Below are 21306 nucleotides of genomic sequence, written 5' to 3' on the forward strand. Positions count from 1 at the left end.
AAGTCCTCCTTACTGATAATGATGAACCCCCCGGAGCAGCCTGTGGCTACTGCTGCAGGCATGGGCTATGGTATCTGGAAATAACTGAAGTCCAGTGAAAGACCAGTTACGAATTTACAAACTTTGTTGACTAGAAGATCATCGTTTCCAAAAATATCAAATTAATTCCTTGTAAAGAGTGTGCAATTTTTTTTTTTTTTTTTTTTTTTTATATCTAACATCAAAGCATCACATTTCACGAAGCATCAGCTTTAAAGAATCCAGATCTCAGAAGCAGTGGTCCTCAACAAAGCCACAATGTCCACTCACACAGATGCCCTGCATCCCGATGCACAGCGACTAACTGTATTGACCCATCCCTTGATATCAGGTGTTCTGCTTCACAGCACTCCAACGTGCTTCCATCTGGACATGTCACCACTGGCTCTTTTTCGCCACTTATTTTCTAGCTGAACAAATGTTTTGTACATGCCAGAAAGCCTCAATAGTTGCTTGTGTCACATCGATTTGTAATGTGAACAAAAATTCAAAATTGGACCCTGAAAACATGCTGGGCTTTGGTCGGCTTATGACAGAAAACAGAAAACAATTTTCTCACCTCATTTTACCAAAAGGCAGTGATACACCAAAGATAATACATTTCAGCCTCTACAAAAGCACTGGAAAAAAGATCAACTATGTGGCGTTATCACATTTTCTCTGCCTGTGATGCCACAAGAGGAACAAACAAAGCTTGGTTTAACACACTACTGTTCCCTCAGAAATTCATACTGTTGCCAGTGATTTGTAGAAAGGTACTACATAATTTGCTGCTACATAGTTCCATAATTTAAGATCCGGCTTCTACACAGAAAATGTGCCATTTTGCTAACTGCACATGAACTTTAATATGATGAACTCCAAAGTTCAGTAATAGGTATAAAAGCATAATGGGGAGGGGGGAAGGAGGGAGAAGCCAACATCTGTTCTTTCAATAATATACCTTTGGTCACAAAATATGATGATAACAGTCCCTCTCAAGGAGTAAGGAGGAGCAGCATGTTTGTGTATCACAGAATCATAGAATAGTTAGGGTTTTCATTAGAATTTAATAGATACAGAAATTAGCTATTTTTTAGTGTCATCTTCCCTACTAGCAGAATTGAAACAAACACTTGCTTAGCTTTCCCAAACAAAGAAAATTTCCTTGCTTCTGCATCTCATTTTATGTATAACTATACTTTCCAAATATAACAAAACCTCTCTGTCAATCATGACACAATTTTCTGTAATCTGGCAGATTTTCCAAGGGCATCTTATTCAAATTACAGTTCACAGTGTACAGTTTGCTTACAGAACCAGGAGATACAAAATGGAAGGCAGGTAAACCCAACCCTGACCCAGGCAAGCTCAGCATGCACAAGGATGGCAGATACATACAGGGGTTCTCCTCCCTTGCATAAATGGTCAAGTGTTGCAAGTCAGTCAGGGACAACCCCTGCATCTTGGTTTTTTTAGGTCAGCTGGTTGTTTCTCTGTATGCAGCTCTTACAGCAGTGACGCTCTGCCTGCACCAGCTGTATACCTTCTTGGGCACCTACACGAAAAAAGAAACCCAAGCAAAATCCAAACCACCAGCTGAATGGTAAAAGCCTTTGCCCCTTGTCTATGACTGCCATGAGAAACAATGAGGATTAGAATCAAATCCAATTCAAGAAAATCTTTCCTGACCATTTACCATCAAAAAACAGCTGATTTATCCAGTACTCAATCCCAGCTGGCCATCCATATCACAGACACCCTCTGAGTCCCACTCCTCCCAGCATCCATCCCAGTCTTAAGGGAGGGTAACAGTCTGATGTGCAGACTGGCCAGGTCCCTGCATTGCCAGCAGTATGTGCAACCACAGAGACGCCCCAAAACTCTCCGCACTGCCAATGCAGAGGCAGATGCCTCACCTGAACGCTCTGATGCGCTCTTTAGAGATGCTGGTTCTGCCCACAGATCACGTTGGTACCTACACGATGCAAGCTGAACCTAGCCATTAAGGTCTTTTAAAATCCTATGACATGATTAAATACTTGAACCTTCAAGTGATTTCCACAAAAACATAGAGGGTATTTGCTGTAATCAATAACCATAGGGTTTTTTATTTAAATTCACTCTCTGAAGCAGTACTGTTTTCCTCTGCATTCACGGAATGCACAAATTCATCAAAAGGGCAAGGGAATGGGTGACATTTGAGATTTTAAAATACCAGACATTACAAAAAGGGTGTCAGCTTTGTTTTCAAAGTTGAAAAAGGATTAAACATAAGAATAAAAGCAAAACCACACAACCAAAAGCCCCACTCCCTCACTGCAGATGTATAGTCTCCTACCTGATCCAGCACATGCTGACAGACATTTGTCTCATATGTGAATACAAAATGCTAATAGACATTTATGCTTCAATCATATGATTAAATGGGTTAACAGTCCATTTGCCCGTTTTCACTACGAAGAGTAGTAATCATAATTTCTATTTTCTTTGGCATTCTCCTCAACATGTACAATGCTACATTTTAGCTAGTTGCTAAAAAAAAGATCTCCAAGATTCATTTAGATAGATTAAGGACAGAGATCCCTGTTCCAGTAAATACCTGTACAATTAACTTTGTTGCCAGATTTTCTCTTATTAGAAGATCTAAAATTTAGTACTGCTTAAGCAATTGAAATATAAAGCCAATGTATGTATCCATTCCAAAAAGACTATTTCCACGTGCAGTCAAATTAATGATAACACCGATGAACAACATTCCTGGTGCCAGATCAGAACCCACTACCCTGAAACATGTTAAACAAACAGTGCACAGTCAGGCACTGAAAAATGCTATCAGGCTTAACTTTATTTTTCTCAGGATGACAACAAAACCCCAGGCATGGCCTGACAGCCCACCCTCATTGCTCTCTGGAAGTTAACTTAAAGTTGCAGCATTTGAAATTTTGCTGCTGCTACTAGAAGCAAAAATCAAACACATGCTTCTAGGACAGTAACATGAATAAACAGCTGTGAACAAACAGCATAGGAAGGAACAACCTGTTCTTCTTACTGTGCAGAGATATGTTGAATGAATTATTTAATGCATGTTCACACAGAATTCTGCAACTGATTTACTGTATTTTTTAATACAAAACTGTTTTGTTTGTTAAACTGAGTATGAGCAAACAACAAAATCTTTATAGAACTGATTTTTATATGGGAGATACACCTTATGAAATTCCAGAGCATCTTCATACATATTCTACCTGAAGCTGTAAGTACAGTTGGAAATAAACTAAGAAACCCAGAAAAATTTCAGTAGATATTTTCATACACACACATACATGTTAAGCCATAACAACCTACACTTTACCCCTAATATCACTTAAAATAGCCCATAAACATTTTTAAAAGTGCATGAAATACAGTTAATGTCAAATGTGAGTTACCCAGTCTGAATAAACAGTTACATGAAGTCACACATCCTCTAACAGGAATGACATATTATCAATTTCAAACCACCTTTGTTTTTGTAAAGGACACACCATGATCACTTAAAAAAATGTCAATATACTATAGAGGGCAATGACTAAGCCTTCCCCCTGCTTTTGAAAATATCCATCAAATGGTGTTTGAATGATAGCAGGTAATGACATATAGCTGGCATTATCAGAGTTTCTTATGTAGAAAATTAAAACAGTAAATGCTAGGAAAAGGGCAACAGAATGAAGATGGGAATTTCGCTCTGAGGTACCCGGCACAGCAGACGACCTCTGGGAAATAAAGATGTCCAGCTGTCTTGACAGAAGGTGAAAAAACCAACTTTCTTTTCTGGCATTTAAATCATCTGAGCATCCATCATGTGTGTGACAGCAAACTAGACAACTCAGCAAGAGGAACTTGCACGAATATTCAGCACGGGCTTAACAATGCTCCTGCCAAAAGCCTGAAGGATGTAGGATTACTGCTCAGTGATTTTGAAAGAAAAAAAAAACAAACTACTGACTATAGTGTGAGCACTCTCAAAGATTATTCTCTTTCTGAAAATGCTACAGGACTTTACATGTAACCCTGGAAAACACCAACATCCAAAAAGTATGAGGCCAAATGCTTCATCCACAGACACTCCAGCTCTGGTGCTGCAGAGAACACTCGCATCCCGAGAGCAAGAGTAAGGATTCTAGAACAGCATTGTGCTCCAGGTAAATAAAGCATTACAAACTAGTTGATCATAAATATAGGGTTAAGCTGTAAATTTAACAGGCATATTCAAGAAAAGAAAAAAAAATTAGTTACAAGCTTATTTGTGATAGAAAATGGTTTTCCTCGGGTTTTCTTTCCTAGCATCTCCTTCATTACCAATGTCACAGCACAGACATGATCAAAATGTTTAGTATCTACTAAAGAGAGAGGCAGAGTTGTGCAAAGTAACACTAAGCCTTCTGGTGACAAAACCAGGAAGATCTTCCCAGCACAGACGTGTTAAAGAAAGCCTTAGAACAGCCTTTCAACAGGGTGATTCGGACTAAGGTGCCCATCAGCTGCAAAGTCAGAGCTGAGATGGTGCTGCACCAGCAAAGGCTGCAACAGAGGTAAAGAAAGCAAATGTTCTTCAAGTCCTGTGTTCACCACTGCCTATCTTGAGGTACCCCTTAAATAATATTCTAATCCTCTTTGTATTCACACACAAACCTCTGCCGCTTAAACTACACACACTGTAAACTCAAGTTTTTGGCCTAGTGAAGCACCAGGGCTGCTAATGGACAGGATACCAGTGGCTATGCTGTGACAGATTTAATTAGATCTTCCATTGAATAATTTATCTGTATTTCATGAGAGCAATTTGATTATAAATGATGCTGTTCTGAGAGCCATTTACCACCTTCTGAAAACTCTTAGACATAGAGAATAAGATGCTTTAAACAAAACAAAAAAAAAAAAAAAATCTGCTATTCTGTTAACTTTTCAAATTTCAGCCATCCTTGGTATTTCCTGCGAATAACAGAAGGGTTCAGTTAAGCAGCAGTTAGGACATAACATACTATATAGGTACATTTTATTCAGAGGTTTGCTATGTATAAAAACCAGACTGAGTAGCTTATATGACCAGTCATAAGAACATTAAGTTGAAACTTTAAGGACATGTAAGTAAGAATCAAAAAGGCGATCTGAACAAGCACATTATTTTTATTAAAGCTAAAACATTACTCACACTATTAAAACAAAAACCAAACCACTCTTCACAGAAATTAAAGGAAAATACATTCATACAAATTTTTGGAAACTTCATCTTATGTGAAAGAACAAAAATAAAATTTTTAAAGTATTTTTTCCTAATCAGCAACAGTGCAAACTGTGTTCCTCACAGGATGAGACCCCAGTTCTTCTCTCCCGTGCATCACCACCACTTGAGCAGGGCAGTAGAAGAATCCCCAAAGGGGAAGAAAAAATAAATCAGAGGTGGTAACCAACAACCACTGTCCCTGCCCCTCTGCTGAGGCAGCCACTACAGTGGCACTCCAGAAAGGCAAGTAAAAACAGGAAGAGCAGAGCAGCACACAGAGTTCATTTAATCACAGCTGCAAAATGCAAAAGGTACAAAAATGGCATGGTTTGACAAAGGCCAAACTGGTTCCTCGAGTACCCTTCAACACCGTAAGTGTGGAGAACCCACCTCACTACAGGATACATCTCCTACCCCCAAAGAAAAATAATGCAAATGAAATAAAATCCTCTTTTTTCTGGTAAGTGTACACCATTGTAATTAATGACAAGCTCTAAAACCAAGTTGTGTGCAGAGCAGCTTGGATAAGCTATTTTGTATAGTTTATTGTTCATTATTAGATGGAAAGAGGTGTAGATGCAATTTCAAGTCAAGGGAATAGTCTAGCACTGGCAATGAGATTGTCTGCATCTAAATGTTACATGTCTGAGTAAAGCTAGAGATGTAGGTTGTCTCTGTGCTGAGCATCAGAGAGAGAAACTTCTGTCTTAAAACATGATGTGATAACGGGATACACTGTCCTCCAGAGATGTGGGTCTCATCACTGCAAAAGCAACTACATCTTTCTCTGACTGGCTGTAGATGACTGGCTTCAATCAACTTCCTTCCTTTCTTACAGTAAAAGGAAAGTGTTCATTAGTTGCTTTGTTTTGTGTTTTTTTAATTACAAAAGCCAACAAAAATACTATTGCTCCTTGAATGAATCTATAATCTATCCACTGGAATTTGCTTTATCTTTGTGCGATGCTGCTGAAATCAGACTCAGCAACATCCTGAAGTGAAACCCATGATGGGAAAAAAAAAATAAAAATAGTTCCTTTTTATCCTTAGAAAACTTTGAATTATGTCTACGCTAATTTCTGAGGATGAAAGACCGTGTCACCATCTTTAAGTATAATGCACAGAGGTAAAACAAATTTCTCCAGGACAAAGTCACTGGATCAGAATGCGAACAAGCAGAAAACTTGAAACCTTTCTAAAAGTTAATCTGAAAGGAAAAGCTATAAGAACTTTAACAATATCCTGCTTTCCCAGGAGATTCAGGAAGGATGCTAGAATATGTGATTATGGACCAAATTTCAGGGCAGCAATCACAGTAACACAATGATGCACATACTGTAACTCTATAGAACTGTTACCGTAAGGGTTCAGGGCTTTTTGTTTGCTTGTTTGCAGTTTGGGAGGAGAGAACGAAAAATTGTTCAGCTGAAATGGAGCCAGGGAATATAATTATGTAATACTTAGTAATCAGCATGGAGAATTATTATTTGATCAGGAAAGTACAAAATGGACTACTTTTTTTTGAACATAATTTACTAATACTGTTGAAGTGGAAGAAATCACATTTATTTAGAGGAATGCAAAAAAAAGCTCAGGGACTAGCTCAGCTTTGTCTGTAGCTTAAATAACGTGTTATTTTAATGTCCTTTTTCATGTAAGATTTAAGAGATCATAATTTGAGATAGAAGTGGGAAGTCTGTGGTCTGACCATCAAGGTAAACATATATAAATGCTATGAAGTCCAAAATGGAGCACAATAGCATTACAGTGCATCACAGTGACTTTATTGTCATTTGTGGAAAAACAAGCTGTGATTCTATGTCTTTCTGGATGCACAATACTTACATCAGTATTGTACATGAGGGCCAAAATCTAGGTCACTAAAAGCTTTTTGCATCCTCTGATAAACAACCATAGTCTTTAAGATCCTCTCCACTAACATTAATAAGCTTCACCTCAGGCCTTAAATAGAAAGCTTGAGCTTGTTGTAGGGAAGAAGTAAGGAAAAAACATTGGTGCATACTTGAAGGAAGAACAACATTTAAGAAAAAATAACATGACTAATTAAGTTCTGCAAAGAGAGAGCAATCTGAAATGTAGATACAGTACAAAAAACAGGGCAGGAGAAAGAGATGGGAGGTAGAATGGAAGAGACAGTCACACAAATGTGTTTGAGTAGCTCAACAAGATCCTGTCATAGTTCTCTTCGCCTTGACAGGTTGTTATCAGTGAAAGTATGAGCTCCATTTAAAAAAAAAAAATCCAATTTCTTAAGAAAGAACATAAAATATATTCTTCTCTGAAGTACGTAACAGAATTGGAGAGTCTTTTAAATTGGTACTGCAGACAAAATTTCAATGTTCGGTTGATATGCTGGAGGGAAGGGATGCCATCCAGAGGGACCTTGACACACTTGTGAGGTGGGCTGATGCCAACCTCATGAAGTTTAACCATGACAAGTGCAAAGTGCTGCACCTGGGTCGGAGCAAGACCAGGCACAGCTACAGATTGGGCAAATAAGAGATTCAGAGCAGCCCTGCAGAGAAGGACTTGGGGGTGTTGGTCGATGAGAAAATGAACATGAGCCGGCTTCAGTGTGCGCTCGCAGCCCAGAAAGCCAACTGTATCCTGGGCTGCATCAAAAGGAGCACGACCAGCAGGTCGAAGGAGGTGATCCTGCCCCTCTACTCTCCTCTTGTGAGACCTTACTTGGAGTATTGTGTGCGGTTCTGGTGTCCTCAACATAAAAAGGACATGGAATTGTCGGAACAAGTGCGGAGGAGGGCCACGAGGATGATCAGGGGACTGGAGCACCTCGCTTATGAAGACAGGCTGAGGAAGTTGGGGCTGTTCAGCCTGGAGAAGAGAAGGCTGCGTGGAGACCTCATAGCAGCCTTCCAGTATCTGAAGGGGGCCTATAGGGATGCTGGGGAGGGACTCCTCATCAGGGACTGTAGTGACAGGACAAAGGGTAACGGGTTAAAAGTTAAACAGGGGAAGTTTAGACTGGATATAAGGAGGAAATTCTTTCCTGTTAGGGTGGTGAGGAACTGGAATAGGTGGCCCAGGGAGGTTGTGAATGCTCCATCCCTGGCAGTGTTCAAGGCCAGGCTGGACAAAGCCTCGGGTGAGATGGTTTAGTGTGAGGTGTCCCTGCCCATGGCAGGGGGGTTGGAACTAGATGATCTTAAGGTCCTTTCCAACCCTACCTATTCTGTGATTCTATGAAAATAACTTGGAAGAAAAATACATTTAAAAAAAACATTAGAACTTAACATAGTTAACAATTTGAGAACAAAATATGGAAAATTATTCAGCTTGGACCTTCACCTGTAAAAATCATAATGAAATTACACTAATACCAAACTCTGAGACTGCCGTGCCTGGACAAATAAACTACAGACCAGAAAAGTTAAGCTTCTTTCAAAAACATCATTTCATATTTTCATACCAATCCTAATAAATCCTCAGCAGTTTGAAAGATCTTTATTTCTTGACTCAGTTTCTGTTTTGCTTTGACTTTTTATGCTGTGCATGGCAGCTCCTTAGCTAACAAAAAGCTGTCCTGTGCACTTTTGTCTACTGCTGATGTTTTGGCTGGCAAATATTATGCTACAATCCCACAGAATATTCAAGGGTTTATCACATGCTGTTTTATTTAAAGCAGGGCAAAGGCAAAGACTGGACATGCTAGTATCAGTTCATTTTTAGGAACTTAAATTTGTCAATGCAGTTATACCACTGTATTTCTATTTAAATATTAAGCTAGGAAATCTGGCAAAGTGCTTCACTGTATATAACTCCCAGACAAGTATCAACAATAAGTACAGGCATTTTACCTTAAAAAACCCAAACATTGTTTTAGCAACGTAATCATGCAACTATAATAAAAGCAGACAATGCAAACACCACTTACAGGCTCCCATATCAATTCTTTAAATAGAGACAAGCATCTAACATTTGCAGTTATTTCTTTCAGAAGTATTAATTCCAGATTTTCAAGGAAGACAATGATTTCACATCTAGATATTTGCAAAAGGAAAATAAAGCCTGTTGCCAAGACAACCACATTAGTTTCCAGACTACTGGATACCAAGAACATGAAAAGATTATATATCCCACATGATGACACTTGAAAAAACTTTCCACACATTCTTCTACTCAATTTATACCTAATGAAGCATTTCAAGTGTCCAAAAGAGACTCAGTATTATTTTTCCATTATTCACATTCCTATATGCTCATTAGAGACAAAACCTTAAACTAATACAGGAACAAAGAAAACCTCAAGTATAAACAAAAATTAATTTGCTAACAGGCATCTTGCATTGATTCCCCTGATACCAGAAATAACCTCTCTACTGAGGGTGCACCGAATTTCTTGCTTTAATGGAACTGTAAAAGAACAATGTGATTGAATGAATTTCATAAAAAGTCATGGGCCATATTTAATAAACAGACCAGAAGGTCATTAGTGTAAAAGTCAAACCCACCCATTAGGACAAACAGGCAGAAAGTCCCCCAGTTTTAAGTTAACATATTCTACATTCCCTGTTCCAATACAATACATGGGATATTAATTTAGCAAAACAAATTGGGCAACAGAAAATACAGAGTTGGCTGATGTTCTTGGCCACTCTCACCAAGTTCCCTCTAGCAGCAGGGGAAAGAGGCAATGCTTGTGGAGACATCTAAAACAGACAAGCAAGGAGTCATTAAAGTTTCTCTACCTGCTTCTTCAACATGGCGTGAACGTTTTGAGGTTTGCTCTTCATAGAGCGCTACCTAGGAGCGCAATAGAAGAAAGCAGGTGGACTTGTCTGATTTCAAAAAGAAGATTTACTGCCAATGGCAAACACAGGTGAATTCTTATTAAGGATATTACTTACCGAAGTATGAAGTTCAGTCTGGTACTTTTGAAAGTCCTACTCTATAGAAATAACTCAGTGTATTTGACCACAGTCATTTGGTTACCATTCAGTCCTTCTTGCTTTTAAACAGCAGCAATAGGGCATCTCTATGAAAATGAATGCGTATTGATGTAACTGACATTTTCCTTAAGACAGCTAACAACATGCTGGTTTATATTTGCAAACTCACTATATGGAAAGAAGACCTATTACTGCAATTAACTTCACAGTACTTAATAAAAGGCAAAAAAAGATAAATTCACTAGTCTTTGTGCTAGATGCAGTGCAAATTTTTAAAGTTCTTGTTGCTACAGCAAAAGATGCTAAACAACACTGAAGTTTTAATCCACACACTTTTATACACATAGCTGTACCTCTGTCAAATTAAGTTCATAATAAAAATTGTATAGAAGTCTCCCATATTCTCCAAGCAATAGAACAAAGCACAGCACTTCCTTTTTCTTTAGTTTTATCTCAAAATTACAACAAAAAGTTCCTTACTCTTTTTTTATTTTCCTAAAAATAGTGAGATAACATATATGCATCTAGAAAGCCCTCTGATACAATAGTGCAGACAAAAAAAAAGCCAGAGAAATTAAAAGTTCCCATTCTAAACATAATCCTAAAATTGCGTTGATTTTTTAAGAATTTCTTAAGGTCAAAAACTCTAAAGCCTACAAATCTATGTATCTTACCAAGGGGTTTTAACTTGCAGATTTACCGACAATCTGAACTACTTCAGAATTATCCACAGAAGTTAAATGAAGAAATCAAATGTGTCATCAGTATCTTCGAGAGTTGCTATAAAGGAGCATGCACCTCTACGGATTACATCAGAGCCCCAAAATCTGAAAAAGCCAAAAAACTTCTGTAATCACCTGCAAGTTGCTGTCTCTTTATTCCTTTATCCAATGGCTCTGACATTTAAGGGGATTTTGATAGCGTCTCTCTCAACACAACAAGCAGGGCTGGGCTATCACAAAAGACTGGAGGGATACAAAAGGAAAAAGGAAAATTCACTGATCTGCAGAGCAATTTTCAAAATTCAGTAAAGTATTGTAGAGACACCCTATTTGAAAGAACTTCTGGAAAACTCCGTGAAATATTCTGAACTGTTCTTTGGGAGATAAAGCATATACCTAATTCAAGCCTGAACATGTTCTGCATTCTCTATACAACAAATACTTCAAAATTAACTCACCTAAATCTTGTCCCACTCCTTTTTTTTTTTTTTCCTGATGTTGCAGGAGGTTTTCCAACTATTAAGGGGGTCTTGCTTTGAATTAGTAAATGACAGGGAAAACAGGGTATGGCAGTAATAAGGATGGAAATCAAGTAAGTCAGGAAGCTTAGAGTTCTACATAATTTGTTCTGAAATGAACACTCAATTAATAGAAACTTAAGCTTTTGCAACAAAAATCCAGACTGACTGCTTATTCCTAGAAATTCTCACCCACCTAGCGTGTCTCCTTTGTGCAAGCACAAGCTGTCTGGCCCCAAGCAAAAATGCATGTTTAACTGGAACAACAGTTAATTTACCTCCATGATTTAAAGGAAAGCATCACAAAAAAGTAACATCAAAACACTAGAGCCAGGAAAACATCAAAGCAACCTTTCAGAAACAGTAATGCACCACATCAAGATCAGCCAAGCCAGCTCAGCTCCATGCTCTGGCTGTCAGTATCCCAGGTGCTTTCAGAGCTGAGTACCACAGTCTTCAGCTACAGGTAAAGCATTAACAATTAGAGCAGAAGCAGCCTGCCTGTAGAAAAGGTATCAAATGGCAAGTGTAATATATTGGTTCTACTTGTGTATCACCCCCAATATAAACTACCTCTGCTCTAAGTGGTACCATTTAATCATTTTGGTATGATACATCTGCTTCCGCTCAGATGCTCTCTCCACACTAATGCAATGGTACTTTCATCATTAGTGTCAAAATCCTGCACTGTTTGTTTATACTGCACTAAGAAACAAGTCCTTTCTCTTCTCACAAACAGCTTTCAAACTGATTATATAGTAAGCTCTAGAAAAATCTCGGCTTGCCATCTATTGATGACATGAATAAATAGGTTGCCTCAAGGTTTCTGTCAGTCAGAAAAAACTACAACCATTCAGGAGGTTTCATTTTTGTTTCAAGACTTTTCAACATTAAGGAATGATCTCAGCTTACATTTGCATGGCTCTAGAATTACTCTGGACTAGTTTAAAGCAAAGCAATGCAATGCTATGAGAACAATAAAAACTTGAACTATTTCTGAGGTGTTTATACATTTTAATGAATTTTGCTTGCTAGCTAAGAAAAATGCGTAAAATAAAGTCTTGTGTACATCTGCCCACAAGTAGTTATGTGAGAATCAGGATGACTTCTTGTCTCACTTTCCACTCTAAAGAGGGCTTTTGGAGCTACCTGCTTAAGATAAACTCCCAAATTAAGGTACTCTCCTTTTTAATTAGCACAGGATTCACTGTAGAGTTAGGCCAAGACAGTAAACATGAAAAAACTCTCAAATAATTTGGCTGGAAACACCAGCAGAATAATCTTGACTAACATTTATATCACCTACCACCCAGCCATGCTTCTCCTTGAACCACACTGATGGTAAATTATGAGGTTTTCATGGGCAGAGGTTTATTTCAGTCCTAAAGAGGGGGTGGATATTAGCATGCTTTGCTGTCCTGCAGAATGTTTCATGTGCCTTTGGGAAAAAAAAAAAAAAAAAATCTTGCTAAATAGCAAATAAATTAATAATCATAATCATCCTCCTCCTAGTAGCATCAACCCCCTTGCATCTGTGAAGCCACCAGTCCAGGGGAGAGCTTCGAGTAGTTAACAGTACATCTGTTCAGTGATGTTGTGTAAACTCCTCCTGCTTATTAGTGTCATGAAGATGCAGCGAGCACAGCACACAGATGCAGCAGGGCACAGCTCTGAGCACTTGCGCTGCATAGAAAGGCATCAGGTTGCAAGGGTTCCTCTACCCTTCCAGCACATGCTGCATTTCTATCATAGAAAAGATGGGCAGACTAGAATAAAGAGTTGTTTATGGCAAAAAGCACTTGTGGGCAGCTCACCGAACTTCCCCTGTGGGTGAGACATGGCAGGCAGCTGCCTGGGCTCATGTCGGGGGCCACAGCCAGGCATCACCCTGGTGTTCTGACCTTACTGTGCTTCCCAGCTCTCACCAGCTCTCTGTGGATCTCTGACCTGCAGGAACGTGTACTACAGTAAACTCAACCATTAAATCCACTTTCTGTTAATATAGTGCAGGACTAACCTTTACTATTGATCGCTGCCCTAGAAAATCAGAACAAAATGTAAGTTATCTTCTCCATGTCAAAACATTGTTTTAACATTAATTTTTAATTTCTTAAAAGGAGAACACTAAAAACAAGACCGTACACCAATGAAGGTGGGTGGGGGCAAAGGGATCATTTGTATTCTACTGTGTTTATTTATGAGAAACATGCAATAAATCTCATCTTCACTCAACTGACTGCTATATCCACTAGAGCAATGATTTACAAGTAACAGCTTCGAAAAAAACATCTGCTGCTGCAGAACTCAGCTTAGTAATGCTTTATTTCATTGGGTGGAAAATTTCCCTGGAAAAGTTCTGCCAGAATTGCTGTCAAAATTATCACACCTATCTGAAGTATCCTTAGGATCCTACTTCCCTCAAAAACGCTGCCTGCAAGAAATCTAATCACAAATGAAAACAAACAGAAAATTCCATTAGTCAAGAAAAAGTAAACCTCTGCAAGTAACTTGTAACTTGCCAGTGATAGATGCATTACTGTACCAAAAGCTTTAGTCAACGAGTGGAATATGCTAAATAGTACAAAGGGTCACAAGAACTTCAACTCACAAAACAGAACTGAACTTCCGAAGAAGGAAAAAAAAAAAAAAAAAAAAAAAAAAGACAAAGCCAAATAAACCAAATTCAGTGCTCATTCGCACTGCAGTTAAATCCATTACAAACTTTTGCATGCTTTCTGCTAAAATAAACAAATTCAAGTAAAGAACTGTTGGATATCAATCTAGCTAATGCATCCTAAAATTGTAATGCCATAGAAGAGCGGAACTAAGTCTTTCAGATACTACGGAATCGATTTTCAGAAAGAAAAACAGCACAAACTCATATGCTTAATTTATTCCTATCTATACTTCTTACTCTGAATTAAAAGTATATATTTGTACAAGGGAACAAACAATTAAAAACAAAACAATAAAAATTAGTAATTATGTAGACAGCATTCGCATCAGTATAATACTGGTTTCCAAGCCCTTGCTAACTGCCCTAAAAGTCCTTCCATCACAGTTATACCTCATACTGCCTAGCACACTAACCCTCATTTCAGCCGTTTTATGTAATTTTTATAGCTGACTTGTGTCTCAATCTAAAATCAGATAAACTAAAGCATACTAAACCTATTGTTGAAATATAAACACACAGCCAACATCACATAGAGTTACACTGATATGTGAAGTAAACAAATTATTAAACACAACGCACTACAGTATGATTTTCAGTTCTTAAGGACTTGCTGCTCTTGGATTGAAAATAAATTATTAGGTGAACTGCAAAGGATACCAACGTGTGTCAGTGATCACATACTTTCAGAGTACTCAGCACTTGTACTTCAGTACCATTTAGTTCTGAATGCTGATTTAAATTATGGTTTTCTGACTTTTATCACTGTATAAGTTTTGTACCCAAACCATACCTGATCAAAATTTACAAGCAAAACATCCTAAAGAATACCAGTTCACCAAATTAGGCTCAGCCACAACACGCGTAAATTAGAAATGCCCTAATCTACAAACTGTCATTACACAAAGAGAAATAAAGCCTATTTTTTGTCTACTCGACCCTGGGGTACTGTGTAAGATGATAGTACCTCTCACTATTCCAGGGAACTCAGTTCTTCTACACCCATCATTACTCAAGCAAGTTTAATCAGGTTTCTTCAGGCTTCAAGATCTTCACCCATTCAACACCCTCTTACAGGCACTGCGCACAATGTTATAGTCTCATCTGCTGTGGCCTTTGAGAGTTTAAACTTGACCCATGACCCACAGAAATGGGTCAGTATAAGGGAATGATGAGGAAGTATGCTTACTTGCTTGATCAGTGCAAGGAGCAAGTATGAATGACAGCTTCCTTATGTTCTTCTTGCTTATGTTCTCAAGAGGACACTGAAAGAGTTAATAAGAGAGAACACTCTCACTGAATGGAAACAGAAATTAAATTTTCAAGAAATGGTAGTATTCAAATAACGTTTTTCAGATCTAGGATGCAGAGTAACAAGACACAGGTGTGGCAATCCCTCCTGGCTGTAAAGAAGCAATGAGGTTCTTTTTGTTGTCCTTCTAGGAATACATTTTCCACCTATTCAGAGAAGAACATTCACAACTGCTGCATTCCGTAAATGAAATTGCATGACATGCATTTCCCCTTATTTCACCAGACCAGCAACAGAACAGCACTACAGAGTTCAGAACTTAGAACAGCTCCAATGTGCACACAGGTTCCAGAGATGATGACTTTTGATTTGGAGAAAGTTAGTATCTAACAGTTGATGAGACTCTGATAATGCAAGAGAGAAAGAATCCAGAAAAAAAGCACCACTTGCACTTGACAGCAGAGGAGTCAGAGCTTTGCCTGCAGTAACAACTTAAAACACGGCCAAGGAATGCTTTGAGAAGGTATCATACCTCAACCACCCACACTGGGAGCCTGGTGCCACAGTCCCTTGCATAGGTTTTGATTAGGGATAACTAGCTTTCCCCCAAACAGCTCCCAAGCCTAGGCAGTGAGCTGGCACAAACTGGGAACTGCTCCCAGTAGGCAGTTTTGATGTGGCCACCCTGCTTTGGAGGGCAACAGTGCAGCCACATGGACATGGGCCGTTTCACTGGCAGCTGCAAAGCAGCCCCAGGCACATCTGATTCAGCAGTACAGACACAGCTTCAGCCTGACAGTGCTGAGGCCAGTAAAACCAACAGATCCCACCATGCTCCTCAAGAGGTGTATTCCCAAGTCAAATGCTTATTTCACACACTGCTTGGTGTGAAAACTTTGGCTTATAATCTTGCCTGTGATGTGCAGTTTTCGTACTGGGGTAGTTTTTTCCAAAACCTTATCACTCAGCCTGTGAAAACTCCAGGTGACAGAATACACCATCTGAAAGGGACTGGATTTAGCAATATGTTCTCAAGCAGCATTAATATAAAGGTTAGCTTCAACGCAAACAGGTAAATGCCTAAGTTCTTCAATTGCAAAATTCAGACTCCCTTCTCATAACCAAACACTCTGATACATGAATGACTTTACCTTCATACTTCAGTAAAAGAACTGAAAGGAACTTCACCTTTACCAAGTTTCCCATGCTTTCTAGTGAGGCAAGCAACAGCCAGAGATTGGTGGGCTCGTTTTCCTTCCTTACTATTATAAGCAATATCACAACTTCCAGTTTAAAAATTCCACTATTTTCTTTTTTCGATTTTCACTGTCTTCCCTTGTGTCTCTAGTTTCCCGTCTCATCCATAAGCAATACTTATTAGTACTTTAGATAAAAATACTAAAACTGTGCTGTACTGAATACAATAAGAAGTTCTTTACTGGCTTAAGCAAGATACAAATCTGTCTCCCATGTGCAAATTTTCAATTCTACTTAGCAAAAAAAAAAAAAAAAGTCAGCACTATACTAAGTATTCCTCATATTCTGTTGTATCTGTTTAGTTTTATTAACAGAAGAAATACCTTCCAAGTATCAATGACAATACAGCAACAAAATTCCTCAAGTTTTTTCTCCATACAGTATGTTACAAAAAGTACCCAGTGGTCTTCAAAAAGGCCAGTCATGGCATAACCAAGCACATGTTCAGTAACAGAGTCTGAAGGTTGAATGTATATTAATTTAGCAAAGTCAAAACGAAACAGCAAGAAAACTACAAAGCATTTAATAGACCCCCTCCGGACTTCTGCCTGTACCAGCCAACGGCATTACAAACTGCAGCAAGTTGGAATGCTGATTGTTTTGTCCAATGTTCTTTTTACTAGAAGTATAGCAATTTTGAGACTGTTTTCCTGCCTTTTCAAGATGCTTCAAGGTTTTATGAGGACTTGTCCGTCCTACTGCAAGTCATTGAGACTTGAGCTCCTTAATCATCCTCCTCATTACATCTTTTCAGCAATCACAACACAGACAACTTTCCACCACCCAAAATCCTTCCATAATGAAACTTCCTGATTCTAAAAGATTTCTGGGTCATCCTCTATCCAACTAAAATACTGTTCTACACAAAACTTTGAAGAACAAATGCACCTTACTCTACTGCCATTTTTCCAGCCCTGGCCATTGACGTATCAGCAGAAAACAAAACTTTAAGCAGCTCTATTGTAAAATATAAATATTTCTTTATAGCATAGGTTGTTCTTATCACAGAAAACAAAGACAATCCCAGCAAACTGCCACCAATGTTTCTAAATACAAAGGTCTATCACAACTATTTCCCAGGTCAAGACTGGGAAACCAGCCTGCTGCTGAGGAGTGGCACCTGCTGGCAGAGAGGCATTTCACAAGAATCAGATTCAGCAATAGAAGAAAAAAAAAAGGAAAGGAAAAAAAAAAAGGAAAATCAGAGTTCACATGACTCACAAAGCAACTTTCACTTCCTTCTTGGCTAATAGGATGAGGATGCTTAACAATGTAACTCATTTACAGCAATGGTACTGAATTGCCCATGAACTAGAACGACTTTGCTAGCACTTTGTAAACCACTAAGGACACAACATACGTTTGTTATTTAATTAAAACTCTTCACATCACGGGTCTCTTCAATAAATTCTTACAATGACTCACTGTAATGGATGTTTAAAAGCTCACTACTGTACTTCACTGAGAAGAATGAACTGAATTTAAAAATTCAACAGGCCCAGAGAACAACTGTTGTGATTTGCTAAACACATTAATTCTAAGCATTAAATCAAATTTAAACTACTGTAAATGAAGTACATGAACAGAACAAGTCATTCCACCATGAACCAGAATATCCTTAATTTTAGAGCAACCTGCTTGTAGCACAGCCTAAAGCCCACCTACACTTTTGACGAGGTGCTGCTCTTACAAGACACAGCTTCTGTAACTGTGGCAGACTATAGTTTTTTGGCCCAAAATATCATGATGGATGACTGACCAACACCATACTCATTTCAGAAAGGAAGAAAAAAAGAGAAAGAGATTCCTTTTAAATGCTTCACTCATGTCCAGGAATGAAAGTAGGAATAGATATGGTTTTATACTAGATTTTCATTTTTTAAGAAAACATACTCTTAAGAGCATCATGCAATACCAACATACTTTGCAGCAGCATCTAAACTGTGGCATTAAAGTTTTTCTTTCACTGAAAAACAAATACGCATACTGGGCCATTACTATATGCTTCCAAAAATGTAATCACCTTAGAACTCAACAGATCCCTTATGAAAAAACACAATTTAAAAGAAGAGGTTTGTGTCCATCTTCTCTGGGGACACTGTACTGGTGGCCACTGTGGCTGATCAGAGTTTTGTAATGGTAATGACACTTCTCAGCTGCCAGGTTAGTCAGATGAAGCCAGAGCAGAAAGTTACTGCAATCTCCCTTCATGACACCATAGAAGAAAGCAAAGGTGTACTTTTATGTTACGCGTGTCGTAACATATGACATCTGATATCAGATTTGCTAAAGAACCAGCTGGTCATCCAACTACCATTATCCAATGTTCTGAAACATCAACAATGACCCAGTTGTTAAGACTTATAGAAACTAAGGGAGGCTGCTGTTGGTATACACAAGCTGTGCTCACAGAAAAACTCAGACCTGGCGTCCTCACCACATCACTGGGGACCTAGGCGCAGCACTTCTCAACTCCCTTCCAAGCCCCACTGTATTAGAAGCCCAAAGGTGGAAACCAGGAAGCTGCTGTGCACATCTCAGTGCAGAGCCCAAGACGCAGCCTAGGCGCCATCAGTGATGGGGGTACTGAGGGTATTTCCTTGGACAAGAAAGATTGCTGGAAAACTTACATTACTGATCTAGATTACAAGATGAGAACTTGGAAAGAAAGACTACAATGGGGGAAAAGAAAGAACAAAACGCTATATGGTATGTCAAAAACACACACCCATTAAGGAGTAATTAAAGCATTTAAGCTGATAAACGTGCCAGAGAAAAGCCTGAAGAAGAGCAAACAAAGCAAACCTGTCACGCTGGACTGTTTAATCAAAGACTATGAGAAAAAAAGAACCCAAGAACTTTCCAACTGCAAGAAAATAGGAACTTTAACCATGCCAGAATCTGTTGAAAAATGCGGAGCATATGCTGACAGTTTATAAAGTTCCTACAATGTGCTTAGCATATTTTTGTCATTTTTTAAATATCGTGGAGGCTCATGCAGGGTGTTTATCTCAGGTTGGTTCTCCATTGCAGGTTTGACTCATCTACAAATCCAATTGTGAAAAGCAACTTGAGTAAAAATTATCACAAAATTAGATCAGCACTCTAAAAAAAAGGAAGTGAGAAAGAATAATACATGAGATCTCTTTGCAGAGAGGTCAGACATACTTCTCCAATAGAGAAAAATAAAAACAGGCTTCAGAAAAACAAACTTCACCCTTAGGCAACGACAAGTGCCAGGGCAAAATTTCAAGGGACAACAGAGTGTTGTAAGTGCCATTTTCCCTGTTAGGGTATCAAAAGGTAGCTGTACTAAACACTGCAGACTACTGGGGTAGCTGCTGCTGTGTTTCTCTACTGGGGTGGCAAACCACCCCAATGGAAATCAGAACTAGAAAGCATATTATGGAAACCTTACGGCTATACCACGTGGAAACCACAGTAAAGTTTTTGAATTAAAAAGACTCAAAATCTGCAGCAGTACATTAACAAATCTCAATCTGTATTTTAATAAATAACAAGAATATAATCTGTGAAAATTCTAGTTTATATTTGAACATTCAATATCTTGCTTTTTTCTGTAACAGGAACAAGCCTTCTCAGTTTAAGTATTTGCTGCCATCATGTGTACACTTCAAAAACTGCAATCTTAGGAAGGTTACTTTTAATTTATCATAATCAGCTGCCAGTGTAATATTAATTCCTACCTCGATAAATACTGAATATACATAAAACAGCATACAACTCAATTCAATTACAAAGACCACGTGCTATGCAATTATACAAAGCAAGAAAGTGATTATGTGCTAAACAGTATTTGATGATCCACAGAAAATAAACCAATTGCTCTGTTTCATTCCATGCAGATATCAACACTATCACCACAATTCAATGTTCCCAAGTCATGACATCTCCAAAGAAGCAATGGTGATGGGGACTTAAGTTCAAATGCTTCCACCAGGCTCCTTCTGGTTCAGCTTCAGAAAAAGCAAAAAAAAAGAATGTTGCAGTAACCTCATGATTTGCTCACTTCCTCTAAATTATGGAACAATTCAGAAAGAAGAAAAACATAGTATAAAATAGCATAACACTAATACATCGGTTTTACACCATTCAGGAATTCACACAGAGCAAGGGAATATGTATCTACATTTGAAAGATCAGTTGCTAGCCACTCTTCAAAAATGGGCACATGATCAATTCAGAAGGTATTCTACAGATTTAGCTAGGTACTGCAGGGGAGGCGGAAAGTGCATCATGCTCTCTTTCACCTCAGTCTGCTCTGTCTCCCACTAATACCCCTGTAACAAAAAGAAAAAGAGCATATTAACCAGACTCAAGGTCCCCACATATCAGGAAGCCTAAAAACCAGCACTCAGTAACTCTACTCCAAGTATCACTTCTAACTTACTTTTAGTACAACAGACATTTCATTACAAATATCTCATAACCTTACTTAGAATCATAGAATAGTTAGGGCTGGAAAGGACCTTAAATCATCTAGTTCCAACCCTCCTGTGGGATTGTAGCATAATATTTGCCAGCCAAAACATCAGCAGTAGACAAAAGTGCACAGGACAGCTTTTTGTTAGCTAAGGAGCTGCCATGCACAGCATAAAAAGTCAAAGCAAAACAGAAACTGAGTCAAGAAATAAAGATCTTTCAAAC

The 21306-nt window shown here is 38.5% G+C and overlaps 1 protein-coding gene across 4 annotated transcripts in view; it reads right to left on the reverse strand.

Moving 5' to 3' along the window:
• Positions 1–21306, reverse strand: part of SDHAF3 (succinate dehydrogenase complex assembly factor 3) — a 35706-nt gene that overhangs the window by 2969 nt on the left and 11431 nt on the right. Inside the window, exons 2-5 of one of the 4 annotated variants that reach the window (XR_010609896.1) lie at positions 15319–15394; positions 11073–11180; positions 10174–10301; positions 9811–10069 (exon numbers count right to left, since the gene is read on the reverse strand). The exons of 1 other annotated variant lie outside the window; for it this stretch is intronic. Coding sequence is in view for 1 of the 3 variants with exons in the window: in XM_065666328.1 (XP_065522400.1) it covers positions 11119–11180; positions 15319–15394 (138 nt within the window). In the remaining 2 variants the exon portion in view is untranslated. Of the gene's footprint in view, positions 1–9810; positions 10070–10173; positions 10302–11072; positions 11181–15318; positions 15395–21306 lie in introns of those variants that run through there. 2 more of the 4 variants (XR_010609895.1, XM_065666328.1) reach the window with 2 other exon arrangements.

Source organism: Lathamus discolor, chromosome 2, assembly GCF_037157495.1.
Source record: "Lathamus discolor isolate bLatDis1 chromosome 2, bLatDis1.hap1, whole genome shotgun sequence".
In the NCBI taxonomy this organism is placed as follows: domain Eukaryota; kingdom Metazoa; phylum Chordata; class Aves; order Psittaciformes; family Psittacidae; genus Lathamus; species Lathamus discolor.